Source organism: Electrona antarctica, assembly GCF_951216825.1.
Source record: "Electrona antarctica genome assembly, chromosome: 9".
Lineage (NCBI taxonomy): Eukaryota > Metazoa > Chordata > Actinopteri > Myctophiformes > Myctophidae > Electrona > Electrona antarctica.
Genome location: NC_136790.1, coordinates 31,016,858 through 31,038,350, shown reverse-complemented (window position 1 = coordinate 31,038,350; position 21,493 = coordinate 31,016,858). Strand labels below are relative to the sequence as shown.

Below are 21,493 nucleotides of genomic sequence, written 5' to 3'. Positions count from 1 at the left end.
CTCATTCAGTTCATACAGCACTGTACATACTGTATATGGGCACATACCAAGCACGCACACTCAAATAGACATACAGTACTTGTGATTGCATACTTGGACGTGAATATGCATGTGTGCACATTCAGACTGGTTAGACTATGCATGTTGGTTGCTCAATAAATGTGTGTTCTCCTCACATAGCTGAAGGAGGTTAAATGAATTAGCAGTTCATCATCAGCCTGCTTTCCCACCATAGACTGTCACCATGACAGAGAGACAGAGAGAGCAAGAGAGAGAGAGAGAGGCGTCTGAAAGACTGTGAGGAGTGGAGAAAAAAGAACATTGAATGTGAAACAGAACAGATATGGGTTTATGCACTAATTAATTACAAAATGCTTCCACTTTCTCATTATGAATTATAGCCAGGAATTTGGAAACCCAATCTGGTTCTGATGAAAACACTGTTTTCATCCCAACTGTTGCCATGGTTTCAGGTCAGTCTTGCTACCTAATGTTGAAACATGCCAGTGTTGAGTCAAGATTTGTCCTCCGCTGATGTTTAGGAATTCGGGTAGAGATGGCTAAGTTCATGAACGGGTTTGGTGTGCATGGTTATGGTAAGAATGTGAGAGTGCCAAATATATATAGGCCTATATAAAAAATAGTGACAGAGTAATAGTGAGAGACAATAGTGAACAACAAAAAAAAGAAAACACTAGAAAAGTGTGCTCCTCAGAGTGCAGATCTCCACCAGGGTGAGTTCTCTACCCAGTGCTGTGTCAGTCATTTGGGTATAGCCGTTGGGACGAGGAAACAGCAGGGAAACAGAGTTGCAACAGACGGTGCAATTGTTTGGTTGTGGTGCCACCTATGGGCAAAAGTGAAAGTGCATTTGGAGGTGGACTATATAGAGACCCTTCAGCATGTGATTGCAATTTGAGTTTGACTGTATGTTGTGTTCATGTTTGTTAGAAACAGGCCCGGCCCACACTTTTCTGAAGGCGATTACAGGCAAACGATGTGGACTATGAAGACCCTGTTTGACAGTCATTGTCGCATGAGTCATGCAGACCTCAGTCATTTTGTAAATTTGGTGTGTGTGTGTGTGTGTGTGTGTGTGTGTGTGTGTGTGTGTGTGTGTGTGTGTGTGTGGGCAAATGATTAAGTTAGTCATGGCCAATTGGAATGGAATAAGAATAAGCTGACTGATGCATCTTCAGCACTTTACCCCAGAGATAATGTGTACCGATTTGTTTGAAAACGCAAATCTAGTCTGGCACAAAGGACCTATATGTTGAAGTGGGTTGTATAGCAGCTCCCTGGGGTCAATTATTAACATTTTGGGTGGCGGTTCTTCCTTGGCTTATTAGGAGTGTAAGGGCAAAGTTGCATGCCAATTGGTCCAGTGTTGCCGAACATGCACAGTACAGACACACAGACGGATGGAAGGACGAACAGAAACGAAAACATAGAATCAAAAAAATGATATCCGGTGATACATACAGTATCACCGGATATAGATTCCTGCAAGGATCAGTCCTCCCACAGAAACATATTAGACAAGGCAAGGTGTTGCATTGGTGTGGCCTGGTTTTAACACTGCCACATCATTGTGCCGTATTCGTATTGCCTAAGCCTAAGCGAATCAGAATGCTTGTTTCATTCCAAGGTCACTTTCTGCCTAAGTCAAAGAGATAATGAATTGCATTTTATAGCGCTTTTCCAAGTGCTCAAAGCACTTTACCAGGGTTCATTCATTCATACATTGGGAGGTGAAGCGGCGAACAGTCAACGCCAGCGTCCTCACTTCCCACATTCACACACCAATGGTGGCAAGCTCACACCAACCGACTCATTGGAGGCAATGTAGGGTTCAGTGTCTTGCCCAAGGACACTTCGACATGTGGACAGGAGGAGCCGGGATTCGAACCGCCGACCCAGGGATCATTGGACGACCTGCTCTACCTTCTGAGCCACTGCCGCCGAGATGACTCTGATTCTGAATAATCAAACTGATAGGCTGAGGATATAGGCAATAATTCACAGTGAACCAGCAGTGTTAGGAAATTATATAAAAGAGACGAAAAAGATGACATAGTTAGAATCAGATAGTGTTTTTTGTCTTTTAGGACGTTTTAGCTACAACAATCCAATCCAATCCAATCCACTTTATTTATAAAGCACATTTTTATACAACAAGGTTGAAACAAAGTGCTGTACACAAAGAAATACTAAAAATATCAACAACAAAACAACAGTACATAAACAGGGCAACATAAGGACATGCAGTGGAAGCAGCAACTCTTAATTGGTATGTTCAAATGCCAAGGAGTACAAGTGAGTTTTCAGACATGATTTAAACACAGACATGGATTGCGAAGCTCTGACATGAGGTGGAAGTTCATTCCAGTGTGGGTGCTACAACAGAAAATGACCTATCCCCCCGGGATTTCAGCTTTGATTTTGGGATTTTGAGAAGTGACTGGTCAGTCGACCTCAGGGCCCTTGTCGAACAAATATTATTTCCCCACGGAAACATAAAACATACTGTTTCCACTGGCCAATAACTCTGTGCCTGCTATCTCATTATATTATAATGGCTTTCTGATCTGAGAGGAATTTCACTCCTACACATTTGGCCTTCAGACCGTCAGGATTATAGTGCTAGGCGTTCCACCTCAGCCGAACGGATCAAAATCCCCTCGGCCGGTGGGTGCTCCGCTTGTCAGCAATTACCACGGCTAGACACTACGGGAGCTTGTGTGTGAGAGAATGTGTGTGTGTGTCTGTGTGTGACTGTGAGAGAGAGAGAGAGAGAGAGAGAGAGAGAGAGAGATAGTGTGCTTCAAGCGACAGGGCTTAGCGGCTTTAACATGCACAAAAGATGTCAAGTCTGTGATTAGACCAGCTGATAACAGGCTTATAGCCGTGTGGTGTGTGTGTGTGTGTGTGTGTGTGTGTGTGTGTGTGTGTGTGTGTGTGTGTGTGTGTGTGTGTTTGTCGTGTGCGTGCGTGCGTGCGTGCGTGCGTGCGTGCGTGCGTGCGTGCGTGCGTGCGTGCGTGCGTGCGTGCGTGCGTCTCTTCAGCACTCTTGTATGATCATGGCTATACCTGTGGGAAAGACAAAGACATTCAGAGATTGTGTGTAGTAATGTATTAATGCTGCTCCAAAATATCCCATAAAAGCCTTCACAACACAGCTCTCCTCCACTCGTTTTCATCAGAACGTCACACACATTAATACAAACAAACCTGCATATTTGTCTCGTAGTCCACTCCCTTTTAATTTTCATCTCTCTCTCTCTCTCTCTCTCTCTCTCTCTCTCTCTCTCTCTCTCTCTCTCTCTCTCTCTGCTGGGTTTTGACATACTGCCTCCAATACTCTTCTCTCCACCGCAAATCTATTCCTCTCCTCTTCAGCTAACAAGCAGACGGTGCTAGCTGTATCTGGCTGGCTGGCAGAGTCATAAATTTGAATCCATTAACATACCACGATCCAGGTATCTGCCCTCCGTCTTTTCATCTCCCCTGTCCACATTCCCCAGCAGCTAGCTATCCTCGTGCTGCCATGTGCTATAGCTACTGTAGACAGTGCCAACTGTAAAGCCTGATTTATACTTTGTTGTACGATGGTGCCGCATGCTAAAAAATAGCTGATCTACAAGCACACAATATGTTACGGATACGACTTGTCGTGAGCTTGTAAAGCAGCTATTTCCGGGACACGTGACACCGTCGTATGATGAAGTATACTGTATATTAAACATGAGGCTGGTAAGAAAGATTATTCACCGCTCTCTCCCATGAATGTTCATCGGAAATAAATACAAGCTGAATTCAGGTGTATGGGTCTTGGGACACATACAAATATAGTGTATTCATTTAGAATACAAAATGCTTTTTTTAAATAGGAAAACTGCAGGTTGTTGAGGCCCGAGGGCCATGAATTAAATTCTGAGTGTACAAATGTTATATCTGTGTTATATTTGTACACTCTTGAAATTAATGAATGAAATTAAAATTAAATTAAACACTGTGTGTGCAGTTAAGTATGGTCATGTTGAAGCTTGTGTGTCTAAATTTGTAGCGATATGACAGCTGATGTTTAAACTTGATAAGTCAAGCCCTTAATAGGCTACCTCCGGCTCCAGGTCAGTTTTACTGTTTTATTTAAACTGTTTATCGATATTAGAGTGTGGTAATTTTGTGTAGAAAAACAAGAATACAAAAAACAACACATGCATAAATCAAACACAGTTCGCTACTCGATAGACTTAAAAATCCATATACTATTCTGGATTTGAGTAACTTTACTGGAATCAATACACCCATCTGGCCATTCTATTTATCTGTACAAATACAAGCACTCTGGGCCCTATTTTACACCAGGTGCAAAATGGCACCTGGCTATCTTAAGGACAGTGAGAAAAGTCAAAAGGCAATTGAGAAAGACCAGCCCAGTCTTAACTCCAGCACAGTGACAGCACAGGTATTTCCTGTCCATTTAGACAGCTACACACGTATGGATATTATTTTGTATAAATAGATATTTTCTATCTTTGTTAAAAGATTCCTCGATCAGCAGTAGATCAGGAAAGTGTTTCTGTGGTAGATTCGACACACAACTGTCAAAACAAATAATTTGAAAGGTTGTTTCTCTGCCGTTTTTATTTTATTTTGCTACTTTACACAAAATACATATTATGTAAGAACTCTAAAAAATAAATAGATTTTTTTAAAACGATGTTCGGAAATGGGTCAAAAATGTACAATCTCCATGGCAGACATCAAATCACAGATGCCATAGACTAAAAGACTAAGTAATATTGAGTGTTGAGTTAAGTTATAAACTTGTAATAAGTCCTAAGTAACAGTAGTAACCAAACATAACAACCCGGTACATATCTAAGTTTTAGTGACCAAAAACACCATTTGTGTGAGGACGAAGCCCAAACAGAGCAAAATGTATCAAAAATATCCATGCTAGTACTATTTACAGGGTCTAAGATGTGTGCCACTGCCAACATAGGCAGCAAGGTTCACAATGCATGCAGCATGCACACTACTTGCACACTCAAAATCCATTCAAATTCAACACATGCAAATGTGAATTCACGTGACTGTTATGGTTTACCAGGCTAGTAGTGATGCGCGGGAAGGCCCATTGCCCGCAGGCCCCGCGGGTTGACCCGCGGGGCGGGCAACGGCTCAAGGTCCTCCATCTGCTGTCAGTAGCCTAGTCCTGGCTACAAAGATGATGCCGACTGTTCAGCTGTTGGAGAAGCCATATGAAATGTAGCCTATATTTATTGGTTATTTCCTTGTTTTGAACATAGTTAAACTCAAAAGACTAAAAGGTTTGCTGGATCAAAAATCACCGCGGTATGACAGGTATAAGTGCAGGGCACGATCATTGATCATTTCACAGGGAACCAGGCTATACTGTTGACTGTAGCCTACTACTAATATGACTTGGAAACAGATGGCATTGAACATGAACTTGGATTTTACCTGCGATGCTTCCGTATTGCTTCTGTATTTTTGCAAGATTGTACATGTTTTTTATTGTGTTGTGTCATGTTTATTGTGTTCTGTTATATGTATTGTTTGTCATGGACCCCAGGAAGAGTAGCTGCTACTTCAGTGGCAGCTAATGGTGATCTATATATGAATAAAGAATAAAGGACCGGTAGCGTGAGTAGGCCTAACAATAATCGGAACATTATGAACTAAATGCTGCACAGATGTAAATTGTTGGGAAAAAATGTAATGGACTGGACTTGCTGGTTGTTGAAAAGCCGGTCCGGTAGGCTACTTTTTGTTTTTGCGGTTCGCGGGGCGAGCGGGTCGTTCATTCGTATTGTTTTCGGGGCAGGTTGGCTCCCGTGGCAGGGCGGGACGGGTGGGTTATGAAAAAGACCTGTCCCACGCATCACTACAGGCTAGCATTGAGGTTCACGGCAGTAGGTTTGGCAGAAAGTACAACCACAATGACAGGTTCAATCCTTCCATAGGACCCCCCTCTGGTGAGATTTAGCAGTCTCATATATGGTTAAACACGAAGCACATATTCCATACCACTTATATGACAGTATCGCACAGTGAAAATAGGCTTAGGTCTAATATTTTCACTATTTTCCACAAATTTCTCCTATAATGACGTGCCAAAATACTATGGATGAAAGTGGTTACATTTTCAATTAGCTCAAAATGATAATAGCCTCAATATCACCCCCATCTATAAGAGCCTCCTTACTTTGGGGCTACAGCAGGGGGGATTTATCTCTCACTATGCCTAACACACATTCAGTCACACACAAGTATAGACAGCCCAAAGAGGAAACAAGGGAGTGAAAAAGAGGGAGAGAAAGAGAGAAAAACTAGAAAAAGTGCCCTTCCGGGCACAGGTCTCCACCAGGAGGATAGGAGTGTGTGTGATGTTTGGCAAAATGTTTAGGAGATGTTTTTTTTTATTTGTTTTTGCAACAATTTTCTTCATTTTGTTGAGGAAATGCAGAGCCAGATCACTCATAGCATCTCTGAGGATAGAATTCTGGATGAGCAGGACATGTGCAGCATTTTGTACAAAACGGGCCACTCCTGAAAACCTTGGAAGGCAATCTTAGCCAATCAGTGTACAATCTGAGAAATCCAACAGACTCGTCTTGATCACATGACTACAGAGATCATGTGTACCGATTGCCATTTCTTCATACGCCTTTGATGGCAATTGGATGATTTGAGGCATTTTGTTCCAAAAATGTGTTTTGCAAAAATCAACCTGTTGGTGGCGCTATAACAGGCCAATGTGAAAAGGGTGGGATATATTCCTCAGCCTAGTAAGAAAATGTGTGAAAGATTTCACGTAAATTGCATGCTGCGTTCATGATTTGAGGCTATTGTTCAAAACGGGGCAATCTTGCAAACTGTGAAAGCCAATTATAGCCAATTAGGATGGAATATGAAATATCAGACAGATCCGACTTGAGCACATGACCATAGAGATACTGTGTAACGATTTGTGAGAATTTTGGACAGAATCTGGAGGAGTAATATCCAAAAATGTGTTTTACAAAAGTCGGCCTCCTGGTGGCGCTATAAAAGGCAGATGCGGAAAATGCAGGTCAAAGGTTTGTCCTTGGCCTCTAGGGAGTGTGCATGCAACGTTTCACGCAGATCGGTGCAGTTTTAGGTAAAACATGTGAAAAGCTGCCTCATGGTGGCGCTATAACAGGCCGTTCTGGAAAATGTGGGGCAGAGGTTCATCGTTGGCATCCAGGGAGTGTGTGTGCAAAGTTTGGCATCGGCCGGGTTAACGGTGCCGGAGATTAGCTGTACACAGACGGACGGAAGGAAGGACGGACACACACACACACGGACGGACGGACACACGGACGGACGGAGTGCAAAACATACTCTCTCCCCATGCCTTCGGCCTGGTGGAGACAACAAGACGGAGAGAGCAGGAGAGAGAAAAAGAGCTAAAGGAATGGAGGAGAAATTGGATCTGTGAGAATGTGGTGTCTGGCAGCACATGTTGCTGTGCAGTCTGCACACATCAATCCTGCTTCATTCCGTTTAGCAGAAGTGATGCTTCAACACTGCCATCTTGTGGCCGCCCAACAAATCACCCGTTGTGGGCAACCAGACCCACGCATAGCTATCTCAAATTATCAGAATGCTTCCAACCATATTGGCATACTAAAATCCAAAACATAATAATAAAATTAACTAAAGGTATTTGCTTGAACTACCCATTGTGAGGTTTAGAAGCGCCTCCGGTAGTTTAAAGCAATTTTCAGCTTTTTATACTCAGTGACAGGTAAGTAGTGTGTGGAAGATCCATACACAGCCACAACATCTAGGCACCTCCTCCTCATGCTGGTAACCAACCTAGCCACATTTTGCTATGGGATCACTGGGATGGCATCCCTTTCATCAACCAGGATTTGTTGCAACGTGGTTTGTCAGCCAACGTGGATATGTTGGTCACTCTAGCACTCTATGCCCAAGGCCATTCCATCTCTTCCAAATAGTGGAGGTACTCTGTGATGATCCTGGCTCTGTGGGGCGAGCATTGTCATATTGGGAGGAAGGCGTTCAAATTAATAGTGTAGTGTTGTTTTTTTCCGTATTATACTATGGGAGAGTGCAATCCTCCAATCCACTAAGCAACAAAGGGTGAATACCAACCGTTTGCCATTTTGGCACATTTTGGGGGGACGCTACCCACACGTTTAGCTGTGTTGCTCATTCCAGGAATGCCTGATCCTTACAGGCTATACCTTGTTGTAAAGGTGACTAATCAACAAATGATCAATAAAAATGATATAAAATACAATAGCCTACCAATTGGTTTTATTAAAGGTGAGATATATTGTTGTTGGTTGTTCACCGTTATTTATGTAAAGCGTCCTTGGGTTCATGAAAGACGCTATATAAATTCTAACTAATTATGATACAGTGACGTCTTTTCAGAATGAAGTTTGATCCAAGCCGCATGTCGCAATGACCCATGCACTGCACCTGGTTTGAATTATGATTGCTTACAGTATGTGTCCAATGATATTGGAGGTCATTGTTTGTTTTATTGAGGATCCTATTTTTATGCATATAGGTTTGTGCCTTTAATGTCATGCATGGCATGAAATGCCAATTTTACCCAGGGAGATTAGACTGGTTTGTTCAGTTGAACTGCATATTTGATGAGCCTACTACATAGAATCCTGAGTATTCAATTTAACCCTTGAGAGTGTAAAGATTTACTTGTGTGGGTCCATTTTTACACTCAGGATTATACAGTGTACTACTACAACACATGCTCCCATTGATCTATATGGATCTAAAAGCACATTTCACTAGCATGTGACAACCATTCACCTGGAACCAACACACAGCAACACAACAGGCATCAAAAGCCTATTCATTTCAGCCACCCACCCCAGCAGCTCCTGAAACTCAATTACTTAAAGCAGATGCTGGTTCCTGTGTGTGTGTGTGTGTGTGTGTGTGTGTGTGTGTGTGTGTGAGAGAGAGAGAGAGAGTTTTGTTCTACACTCTGAATGCCTGTGCATACTAATAGTGGTTTATTTGTAGCGGGGGTGATACCTCCGAGGCAGAGAGAATAGAGAGTGGAAGAATCAGAATGCGGGAGGTGCTAATGAAGGAACGAAGAGAAGATATGTCACGCTACCGCAAGTCATCATTTCAATTCACTCAAGGTGTTATATATCCTCACTCTCACAAGGATTGGATTTTATTTTTTACGTATGCCTACTCTACTGAATGAATGGATACAAAAGAAGGTGCTACCTGCAACCCAAATATGATTCCTAGTTGATTTTAATAAGGGATACGAGTTAAATGATCCCTCTACGACCAGGAAGATGCTATCAGCCTACCAGTCCATTATGTCCAGAACAATCTGGCTTTGTAAAAGTTTCTATTCTGCGGCCATAGCCGGCATCACAAATGTAATGAGGTCATCACATTTGGAAAAGTGACTATGGACGTTTTAGCCCAAGGAGTGTTTTTCGTGCAAAACAAATGCTTGCAATGGATTCAGAATCGTGAAACCCCCCTTGTTTGATCCCTCACATGCTACTTAAAGCAGAATGAAAAAGGTACTGTACCCCAACTTTCAGCAACTGGCACAGATTCTCCTAGGGAAACTGAATTTCAATCTTTGAGAGATGTGTTACTATAGACACCTTTACAAACACATTGGTGAAGAAATGTATTGATAAGGAATTTATTCCCAGATTTTTGAGTGGTGCTAGCCACTCCTATAGACAGCAATGTGTGTCCATATGTATGTCCCTGTGTCCGTCCATCCGTCCGCGTACGGAAATAGCGTTTGTTGACCACAAGCAGAGGGTGCTGTTTATAAAGACTAGTGATGCACCGAATATTCGTCCGCAGAAAATATTAGGCAGAAAATGGCTAGAAATGCATTTTCGGCCTATTCGGTTTCGGCCCGAATAGGAAGAAAATATATCACCGAATAGTGTATGCAATTAATGCATTCAAAAGAGCTGAATAAATGTTTTATGGACCCATAATAGTGATTATTATTTAAGTTTTTCCATAACCATTTATTTTGCCATAAATCAGGTAGCTTTAAGGTACGGCCATGACAGCAATGGTAGAAATAAATAAATAATATTAATCATATTTGGATATTTGGTATTCGGTTTTCGGCCAACTGTTTCCTATATTCGGTATTCGGTTTCGGCCAAGAATTTCCCTTTTGGTGCATCCCTAATAAAGACCAGGCAACACATGTTATGGCACACACACACGCACGCACACACACACACACGCGCACACACACACACACACACACACAGACACAGACACACACACACACACACACACACACACACACACACACACACACACACACACACACACACACACACACACACACCCCCACACACACACACACACACACACACACACACACACACACACACACACACACACACACACACACACACACACACACACACACACACACACACACACACACACACTTTGTATTGACTGGACCCGTCAGTAAATGTAGAAAACAAGGTTGGGAAATAAGATCCAGCGGAGTCTCGTTGCGATGAGACATCATTAAATGCTAGGAGCAATGTTATCAGTGAACTCTAGGCCAATGGCTTCATTCAATAATCATTACAGCAAGATGGCACACCAAAATACGCTGAAGGACAAATCAATTGTATGAGCCTTTCGTTCCAGGAGACAGTGAAGCGGCCAACCTCACGCTGTGTGACAAAAAAACAAGGAGGGAATCGCTAGCGACTGCAATTAATGCTCAGTAAATAGATCACTGCTCATCACGAAAGAGATCAGTACAGCTCGCTCCAGGGCACACACACACACACACACACACACACACACACACACACAGACACACACACAGACAGACAGACAGACAGACAGACAGACAGACAGACAGACAGACAGACAGACAGACAGACAGACAGACAGACAGACAGACAGACAGACAGACAGACAGACAGACAGACAGACAGACAGACAGACAGACAGACAGACTCTGTATTTTTATTGGCCATGTGAAATTGTGAACACATGGCTACTAGACAGTAACACAACACAACATTATGCATACAGTACAATCCTCCGTGACATCCTTTCATTAGTGTCCCAAGTGTGTTCAGCCATAGATTAGAGCTGAGATGTCATGTGTTTAGTCATCCATAGAGAAGCTGCCGTATGCTTTGAAAAGGGCCACTTCTCTATATCAAACCAATCCCATCCAATCTCCTCTTCCTTTACCAACCACAGTCACAGTTACGCTCATGTACACTGGCTGCCATTCTGACATGGATGTATGTCAAAGCCATGTGTAATACAAGCACATAGCTTTGGAGGTAGGATTTCTTCTCACAATTTATTCTGCATTATACCATGTGACCATTCTAAATTAATTTGCATATAAAGTTATTTGCCAGGTTTAACTATCCTTAAATAGTCTGTCGACGGTTTTAAGAACTTGCTAAAAACGTATTTATTTCGTAAGCACTTTATTTTATGATGTATTTTTACTTTGCATTCCAATTGGTTGTTGTTTTTTGCCCTTGTTTTAACATGATTGTTTTACCTTGTTGGCCACTGTACAGCACTTTGTAACATTGTTTCGAAAGGTGCTTACTTACTTACTTACTTAAATACTACATGGTTTTCAATATAACTTTAAACATTTTCGGGAACAATACATGTATATGGGTTGATAATGTGGTAAGATTTGTGACTATTGGGCACAGTAGTGCAGTTGGTAGCGATGTCGCCTCATAGCTAGAAGGTCCTGGGTTTGAGTCCTGCTGGGGACACTGTGGGCATGTTCTCTCCTCCGTGAAATCAGTGCACATAACCTAGGTGGGGTTGGCGAAAGGGCCTTTCTTTGTGGAGTTGGCATGTTCTCCCCGGGTCCCCTAGAGTAGGTAGGCTCACAAAAAAAACATGTAATCCTGGTCTCTATACTGCCTCCCCCTGGTCAGCCGGGGCACCTGATGGAGGGGAAAGGAACTGGTTGGAATAACATGTTCCTTCCACTCGCTACATCCTCCCTGTGATGAAACGGCCTGCTCACTTCTCATGCATTGAAGGAGGCATAAGCTCAGTTCGGGGCTCTCCCCAGGTTGGCAGAGTAGAGCCCAGGATTACAGCTTAGTTTCATCCAATTGGCACTGGATGAAAAATGGGTTACAAAATCTAGGTAATTACTACAGCTTCTCTGCTCTTGTTAGAGTGATAAATCAAGTTTTACAAGTTGTATAAAGTTTGCCTCGGCATCATGGAAAATGTACAACTTGTTGTTGATTATCCCTTAACCGATACCCAGTCCATGTAGCCTGTTAAAACACTGACCACATATTCTTCAACTTCCTGCAATTCTAATATCTAAACAATTAAGGAGATGTATGCTTAATTCACACTACCCTCACTTTACCATCAATGTTCCCTGCCTGTCTTAATTCCAACTGAAGCAGAAAGGCCTTTAAGAATCATTTTCTTGACCTTAACAATTAAGCTACACTCAAAACCTGTGGAACAGTGATTTAAAGCCTAGTGAAACTGAAATGTCTATATTTCTCACATCTACAATATCCTATATTGGCTACTGGGAGGGAGGGCTGGCCAGCCGGCGGACCACGTCACTCTGTATATGGAGATCCAGTTGTCCAGAGCCACAGATTCGACTGTTATGCCCATATGGTCATGTGCCGCTGTGCACTGCATAATGGCCCGACCGACTTCAAACTCTGCGTGTGCATCGGCAAGTACTCGAGGGAGTACAGTGCCCGCTGCCGAATCATTTGTATTATGCATTTGCCCAGAACCGCCAATCCGACCAATATGTCCATTTATGGCCAAATATGTATATCCAGTTGTCCCAAATAGGCTGTATACGTACCTGTATACTATTGACATCATGGATCTCCATATTGAGCATAAAAGAAACACAGGTAGACAGAAATCTCCATATTGGACACAAAAGGAACATAGACAGACATGTACAAAGCCCTCCACACTATGACTCAGACATGTACAAAGCCCTCTACACTATGACTCAGACATGTACAAAGCCCTCTACACTATGACTCAGACATGTACAAAGCCCTCTACACTATGACTCAGACATGTACAAAGCCTTCTACACTATGACTCAGACATGTACAAAGCCCTCTACACTATGACTCAGACATGTACAAAGCCCTCTACACTATGACTCAGACATGTACAAAGCCCTCTACACTATGACTCAGACATGTACAAAGCCCTCTACACTATGACTCAGACATGTACAAAGCCTTCTACACTATGACTCAGACATGTACAAAGCCTTCCACACTATGACTCAGACATGTACAAAGCCCTCTACACTATGACTCAGACATGTACAAAGCCCTCCACACTATGACTCAGACATGTACAAAGCCCTCCACACTATGACTCAGACATGTACAAAGCCCTCCACACTATGACTCAGACATGTACAAAGCCCTCTACACTATGACTCAGACATGTACAAAGCCCTCCACACTATGACTCAGACATGTACAAAGCCCTCCACACTATGACTCAGACATGTACAAAGCCCTCCACACTATGACTCAGACATATGAACATAGACAGACATGTACAAAGCCCTCCACACTATGACTCAGACATGTACAAAGCCCTCCACACTATGACTCAGACATATTGGTCGGATTGGAGGTGCGGCCCAAACTCTAAATAATTGGGCAGCGGCCTGAACCTCTAGTACAGGGGTGGGCAACTGGCGGCCCGTGGGCCACATGCGGCCCCCACCTTCACTTAATGCGGCCCTCAGGTTCATATCAGAATACTGATATAATATTGGTTTCAGCTGTTACAATTCCACAACATGCAAACATGACCCGCTTGAATTACTTCAGTCTAAATTAGTAGCTCAATGCTCAACACAAGTATAATTAAAGGCATTTGAAATTACATAAAAATGTTAATTTTCAGGATTCCAATTCAAAAATAGCAAAAATGTATTCAAGATTTCATTTCGAATATAGCAAAATAGCCGATCTACGACAGTAATATATGGCCCTAGGGAGTGAGTGTGGAAATATAGTGGCCCTCTCCATCGTCAAAGTTGCCCACCCCTGCTCTAGTATAACATAATTGCAGGGATAGCATGCATGGCTTAACACCCACAAAAATGCCAAACTTCTTCAATTTAGTCAAAATAGGTCATTGTCTATCTTCACAAGAATACGTGTGCATGTTGTCTGCAATTTAACAGACAGATGTAGAAAGATAGATGTAGAATCACAGAATCCTTATGATATTTCATTTCTGTATTGATGTGTTACCATGTGTTGTTCTAGCTTACTGTAAGTCGCTTTGAAAGAGCATCTGCTAAATGCCTAAATTGTAAAATTGTAAATTTTAAATTTCTGGTCAAGTACAGAGTCAGTTCAAAGTCTGACCAGTAGAGGTTGCTGTTTACCAACACAACAGGTGAGGCGCACATCAGGTTGTATTTACTGGCCCATTTTTTGTTACCAATATTATCTGAATTCCCAAAGTAGTGAAACGAAATTAAAATTCGGTGTCAGGCTACCAAAGTATAGCAATTGCTGCTGATACTGTAGGACGGTTAATTTGTGAAGATTATATTGTTGAACAGGTGTTAATATCATAATATCATAAGGTTTTGTTAACTTCAGAGCATATTTCCATAATTCTCAAACCCAATCCAGTGTAAATGAGGCTAACCCATTCATGACTTAAATCGCAATGCCCCTGGCCTCACAGCATGCACTTGTGTGCCATGCACTTGGTTATTTTTCTATTCTATTTGTTCACTTTGTGAACAAAGCATAACTTCAGTACAATTTTCTGGTGTGTGTAGTAATGATGTTATAATGTAAAACTGATGCCAGGATCGGAACCCTCATGGTCGAGTCGATATACAATATATTATTCTAGTGCTCTGGTACAAAAGTTACATATTCACGATGGCGCCAGGGGGCCATTTTGGATGTGGCCCTAAATAAAAACCTGTCTAAATTCAGGTGCCAGAGAGGGACCTGAGGGCTTAATCTGTTTTCATAAAAACATACTTTGCCAGAGAATAGTCACGGAATTGACGTTAGCGGACTCCACTAATACATCCATTCTTTACAGCGAGTTACACCGGGCAGTATGGGCACTGTTTCTACTTATGTGAGGTCATATACTGTATGGTCATGCAGGTAGTACAGACAAAGCAACATCAAACACACTGTACATCAATAAGTAAATAACACAAATCAAATACAAATACTTTAGGACATTGTGTGACCCCTGCATGACTCACCAGTAACTTGGCCTTCTCCAACTCTTCATGGGTCTTGCCCTTCTCGATGAGTAGCGCTGGAGTCAGAACATCCAGGCCCTGTGTCGTTGCACTCACAGAATCTTCTCTTTCTCTCTCCTTCTGGGCCAGTCTGGCAAGCTGCTCCTGCACCAGAGCCTGCTCCTGCTCAAACCTATAGCAGAGAGGGACCAACAGACCACATGACTCCCTACTTTTGGCATGTCATTATGAGCAAAACTTTCAAGAATTGGACAATTTCTTGTGTGAGCTTGTAGATTGGCTAGTTTCACTAAGTTTGACAATTTATTTTTTAATATCCACCTGTTTCCCAAGGAGCTTACTGGGGGTAAAACCATAGACATATAAGGTAGACGCCTCTTCCGGCTCTGGGGCGTCTGTATCTCAACGGAAGGCAACATGGAGGCAACGGGAGGCGATATTGGCCGCAAGCTTTCCCGAGATTCCTTGCGAAGCATAGCGGAAGCAAAACGAAAGAATGGAAGGGGACGTTCGGTAGACCAATCAGAGGCGTGTGCCTTCAAGATTCTGCTTCACTTCCTCCTCCCGTTGGAGACAGGTCGCTCCAAAGAACTGCACCAGCCAATGAGGCATCTATATTTATATCTATTAAACAGTATGTGCTTCACTTCCTCCACACTTCCTATTCAGTTGACACAGCCAGTGTTGCCATGTCTGTGGCTTAGGAGGTAGCAGGTAGCAGGAGGTAGCAGGTCGTCCAATGATCCCTGGCTCGGCGGTTCGAATCCCGGCTCCTCCTGTCCACATGTCGAAGTGTCCTTGAGCAAGACACTGAACCCCACATTGCCTCCAAAGAGTCGGTCGGTGTGAGCTTGCCACCATTGGTGTGTGAATGTGGGAAATGAGGACGCTGACGTCGACTGTTCGCCGCTTCACCTCCCAATGTATGAATTAATGAACCATTGTAAAGCGCTTTGAGCACTTGGAAAAGTGCTATAAAAATGCATGTCTGCTTATTATAAGCGACATTTGGCTAGTTCTTCTGTAAAAGTCGCTTGTAAATATTGATAGTTGCTGGTTGTGTTTTTTAGGCTTGTCTCTAAAGTGTAGTTGCTTATTTGGGCTTGTTTCTACAGTGTAATTGCTTATTTGGGCTTTCTTCCTAATGTTGTTTAAACCAGTGGTTCAGTTCCCACATTGTCTCACATCAAGGACCCCCAGATTAATATAGTTGCGAACGCAGTGATTGCGAACGCAGTGATTGCGAACGCAGTGAGCATTTACTATGAGACCCAGCAGATCATGTCTGTCTGTCTGTCTGTCTGTGTGTATGTGTGTGTCACGCTGTAATACCACCCGCCCGCCACCAGAGGGCGCAGCTGTATCACACACAAAAAACACACGCACGCACGCACACACACACACACACACACACACACACACACACACACACACACACAAACAACTTAACTTAACTTAACTTAAAAAAAAACTTAACTTAAAAAAAACTTAACTTAAAAAAAAACTTAACTTAAAAGAAATCTTAAAAAAAACAAAACAAAAAGAGAACTTAAAAAAAAACCTTAAAAAAGTACGTAATTTATTCTAATTGTTGTTATTGCAATTTACGAGCTGCGTTCGCTTCCCGCGTTCGCGCGTCTTACTTGTAATATGTCCATGGACCTCCATCTGAAAATATTTTAGGCCAAAACTATTTCAATTTATTTTCATTTTTTTTTTTTTAAATAACACATCTAAAACTTCACAACGTGTCGCTGTGAGCTTGTAGGCTCAAGTAGTTAAAGGCAGTGTGAGGATATGAATCGTCAAACTTCTGGCCACAAACCAACTTCTCTACCCTGCTCCCCATACTACAACTTGTCAAGTCTGGGAAATGTGGGCACAATAGAAAGCGTGGTGGCGCTCTGGTACTCAAAAGAACGCATACCATATAAATAAGGCTCTAGACTTATTTCTTGCAGCTGACCCTGGCTTGAATCTGACCCGAGGCACTTTAATGTATCATGTATGTCACCACCCACCCCTCTCTCTCTTGCCGTTCCTGTCTCTCTGTTCACTGTACCTATCTGAAATAAAGCATACAAATAGCAAAACATCTTAAAAAGTGTGCTGGAGCCCAATACGTTTTGTGACAGATGATACATCTGCCATCGAGGAGGATTTTCTTTTCTGTCTTGAGATGCCTTCTCATGAGACTTATAATGCTATCAGCAAGTAGCGCATATATATATATATATATATATATATATATATATATACATATATATATATATATATATATATATATTTATATATATATTTATATTCATACATATAAATACACCAATAAAGTATAAATGGCTCACTAATACTTGTTAAGGGAAATCTACACCAAGCACTATAACTATATTATTTATCACTTTTGTCGTTAAATGTTGTTAGAAAGATTAGTTAGTTAGTTGTAGTGCTTGGTATGAACAGCTATTAGCCTGGCAAGCTCCCAGTTTGAATGTAGCATGATGCAGGGCTGTGTGACATTCCATCAGCATAACATTGTAGCTGACATACAGAGTGAATTAAACGTGTTGACATGTCACTCAGCATGTGTACATTCCAGTTGTACACATGCTGTACAACTGGCATCAAGTGTCTGATACTTTATATCTCTGTCAACTCAATTCGATATAAGCTGCAAAGCACTAGAAGCTAATGTTTATAAGGTCTTAACAGGAGTTTAATCTCATACTGTCTCATTCGGATATTTTGAATTTGGAATACGGTAATGCATTTGTAGTTTGTACCATAGGTAGGCTTCAAGTCCTAAGTTATAGCCAAGAGGTTGGTAGGCTGTTACATCTCCTTGTAGTCCATCTCCTTGTGACAGGTTATTTCAAGTTTATTGCCAAACATCGTGAAAGTTGCAGTAATGAGTCAGTTTGTTTTCTTCTTCCGTATCTGTATTGCCTGAAAATACTGTATAACGTTTAGTCGTTTACACAGGCACACTTACTTTCTGCGCATTTCCTCCTGTATTTCTGCAACAGATGGCCCTTTTGGTGTTGGACCTGCAAAACAGTATCACACAACTTTAAGGACTCCATAATCAGCACATTGTGTACAGACTACTAGAGTGGATTGAAATAGATTTTTTTAGATCATGATTTTCTTTCTGTGGTTTGTATATAGTGACAATACAGTATTATGCTAAACTCAGGAGTAGCCTACAACAAACTGTGCCTGGGATTGAACCAATAAGGGATTGCTCTACACATCAAACCCTTACCCTAAAACCCATATTTTTAATTCTACTTAGCTATTAGAAAGTTACCTTAAAGCGGCACTAACTTTTTTATGAATAAAATCTGTATGGTTTTATTTTTTCATGTGTCTATGTGACAGTACTTCGATAGACCCCTTGGTGTGGTTATGTGCAATGATGTCTTCCCTTTGTATAGAGAGTATGCACATGCATGATTTTCCCATCAGGACACGCCCCCCTCATCTAGACTGAGTGGCAAAACATTGAGCAGCATGGAGTGTTGGAGTTTGGAAGCGCTCGTTGGAAATCACTCAACCGCCCTGCATGCCACCTGTTTCTAAATGTCACATAATGCAGGAGGCAGCAAAATTTTGTGTTATTGAAAACAAGCACTTCCAAACTCTGACACTTAGAAAAATAATCAAATGCAGGGCATTTCTTGACAGAAAGTAGCTCATAACGTTTCTATGGTGGATTTTCATGAAACAAAAACTTTGCAGATAGAAAGAGGATAATTCAAGCTTTTCGTACAGCTGTAATGTTGGTGAGTTTAACATTGTTTAATGCAATCAGATTTTTCTGTTTGGATGAATGGGCTGTCAAGGCCAGAAAGTAGTTTTTTGCCACTCAGTGGGCGTTCCCGCATAACTTCCAGGTACGATGATGTCACGCGCATACCCTCTATTTCGGGTTTCTTCATGGAGGCTGAAACCTTGACAGTCAAACGTGCCAATGAAAAGTTCTTGGGTTCAAGTGGATCTTCACTTGAACTTCAGTTCAAGTGGATCACCATTCACCACCCATCACCACCCACCAGGCAAACCACGCATACTTAATGAACTGGTGGGCATGTCCACATAAAAACATAATTTTAACAAATACTGTACACTTTTTTGAAAAAGAATCTTCATCCTTATATAATAATAATACCTGATGATCATGTTTTAGGGTGGAAAAAAATCACGGCATTCCATCTTTAATACAATATTTGGGGTGGTTGTATTTTTTGTTGTACTATTTTTTGTTCATGGAAACTTTTCGTTTTGACCTCGCTTAAATGTGAGTGTGTAAATACTGTGGCAGAAAGCCTAACTGAAGACTGATACACATAGAAGGGGTAGGACTCGATACGTTTTTAACTAAACTTCTTCCTATTCCTTTTTCGAACATAAACTAAAGATAATAGATATCTCTATTAGCTCTATTGCACAAGATAATATCTTGTACTTACAAGATATATCTTGTACATACAAGATATTATCTTGTAGGCTACGTACGAGATATTATCTTATACGTACGAGATATTATCTTGTACGTACGAGATAATTATTATCTTGTACGTACAAGATATTATCTTGTACGTACAAGATAAAATATATTTTGAATGCATGGCCATTCAGGGGCTCCGTAGGTAGAAGAGCAAAAGTTACATTAATTAAGTTACCTTAAATCTAGGCTACTTCAGTACCTAACCTTCAATGGCTTGGCTTGTTCAATGAGTCATGATGAGAAAGTCAAGTATATTGTAAAGTAACACAGATAGTAGGTGAGGTCATACTTGGTGATGGTGGTTGTTTTGTTTGTGGTGGTGGTGGTGGTGAAGACCCATGGGATTCCCTCATCCGCTGGAGGACTTCTTCTGAGAGCTAGACATGAAATGGACAGATAGACAATCGCCAGATTGTACAGTGTCACCTTTTTAAAATAATGACGCACGCCACGTCATTTTTTATTTTATTTTATAGGACTGTCATTTTTATATTGTTATCGGCATATACAGTAGGCCTATATATAGCTCTGGTCCATAGCTCTAAGCAAGAGCAGTAAGGCTATTAGAGCTACATGTGCAGTAAGCCTACAGTATGCAGCATGATTTTGTCATAGCCTACTGTAGTAGTGTAAAGAGAAGCTGGCTGTACACCTGTCACGAGAATCCGTTCAACATATTTATCAAATTGACTTTATTACGGCATCTTTGCCTGTTGCAGCTGTTGTTCATGCTATGTTATTAATTATTATCATGATGCGACCAGTGAAATGTTCTAGCAAACCCAACTGTTATTATTCACCTGCACGTGATCAGCTGTCTGCGTGTTTATTGGCTGCGTGTGTCAATGTAAAAATCAAATAACATTATTCTATAGTGTTACAATTTAGCCTAACTATGTAGCCGACTTTTTTACTGGGCCGCTGTCTTTTTAACATTATAAAAAAAATTAAAACATGGAAGCGACAAGCGAGATAACAGCTTTCTGGCCGGGGCGCAGAGGACGTGACCGGGTTCATTCGAGGACATGGGAACCGTATCTGACAGGACGAAGCAAACGTATTCAATGACTTTATCGCATTATCACCCAACTAATTTCAACTAAACTTTGCCTCAGAAGAATTTCGACTTTTACCTTCACTCCTTGAATGACTGTGACATTCTCCTCTTCGTCCAGTCCGAATGATACCTTCCTCGTCGTGCTTCCATTGCCGCCCATTCTGGTCTGCTGTTTAATATTGGCCTACCTAAATTAAATAGCTAATTTAAAAAAACCTGTGCAGTGTCTAGACGGTCACTGTAGTTGACGGAAAGCGACATAAGTCGCCGCCACTGCGACCGGCGGACAAGATACTCCAATAAAGGTCACTCTCACCACAAACGTAACACAGTATCCCCAAACCGCATAGGTTGGATTAAATAATTCGGGCCTATTACATTGGTTGATGTATCGCAGCTGGACAACGACGAGCGAGTGCACATGGGATATGTAGTTACAGCCCTATTCTTGTTTACAGATCAGACCATCAGACAGACATTCCTTCAACTTCGACTCGCTGCCACATTTGAAGAAAATAACGTTGATTCAGAATGTATATAATACCAGTCACATGTCACTTAATACTGCCACAAAGAATGT

General features: G+C 41.7%; 1 protein-coding gene across 1 annotated transcript in view; it reads right to left on the bottom strand.

Moving 5' to 3' along the window:
• chchd6b (coiled-coil-helix-coiled-coil-helix domain containing 6b) overlaps positions 1-21,277 on the bottom strand; it is a 77,648-nt gene extending 56,371 nt beyond the window's left edge. The window contains exons 1-4 of the mRNA XM_079509316.1: positions 20,990-21,277; positions 20,146-20,233; positions 18,339-18,393; positions 15,350-15,521 (exon numbers count right to left, since the gene is read on the bottom strand). Coding sequence (XP_079365442.1) covers positions 15,350-15,521; positions 18,339-18,393; positions 20,146-20,233; positions 20,990-21,073 — 399 coding nt within the window. The 5' untranslated portion in view covers positions 21,074-21,277. The remainder of the gene's footprint in view (positions 1-15,349; positions 15,522-18,338; positions 18,394-20,145; positions 20,234-20,989) is intronic.
• Between the last annotated feature and the right edge of the window lie 216 nt (positions 21,278-21,493).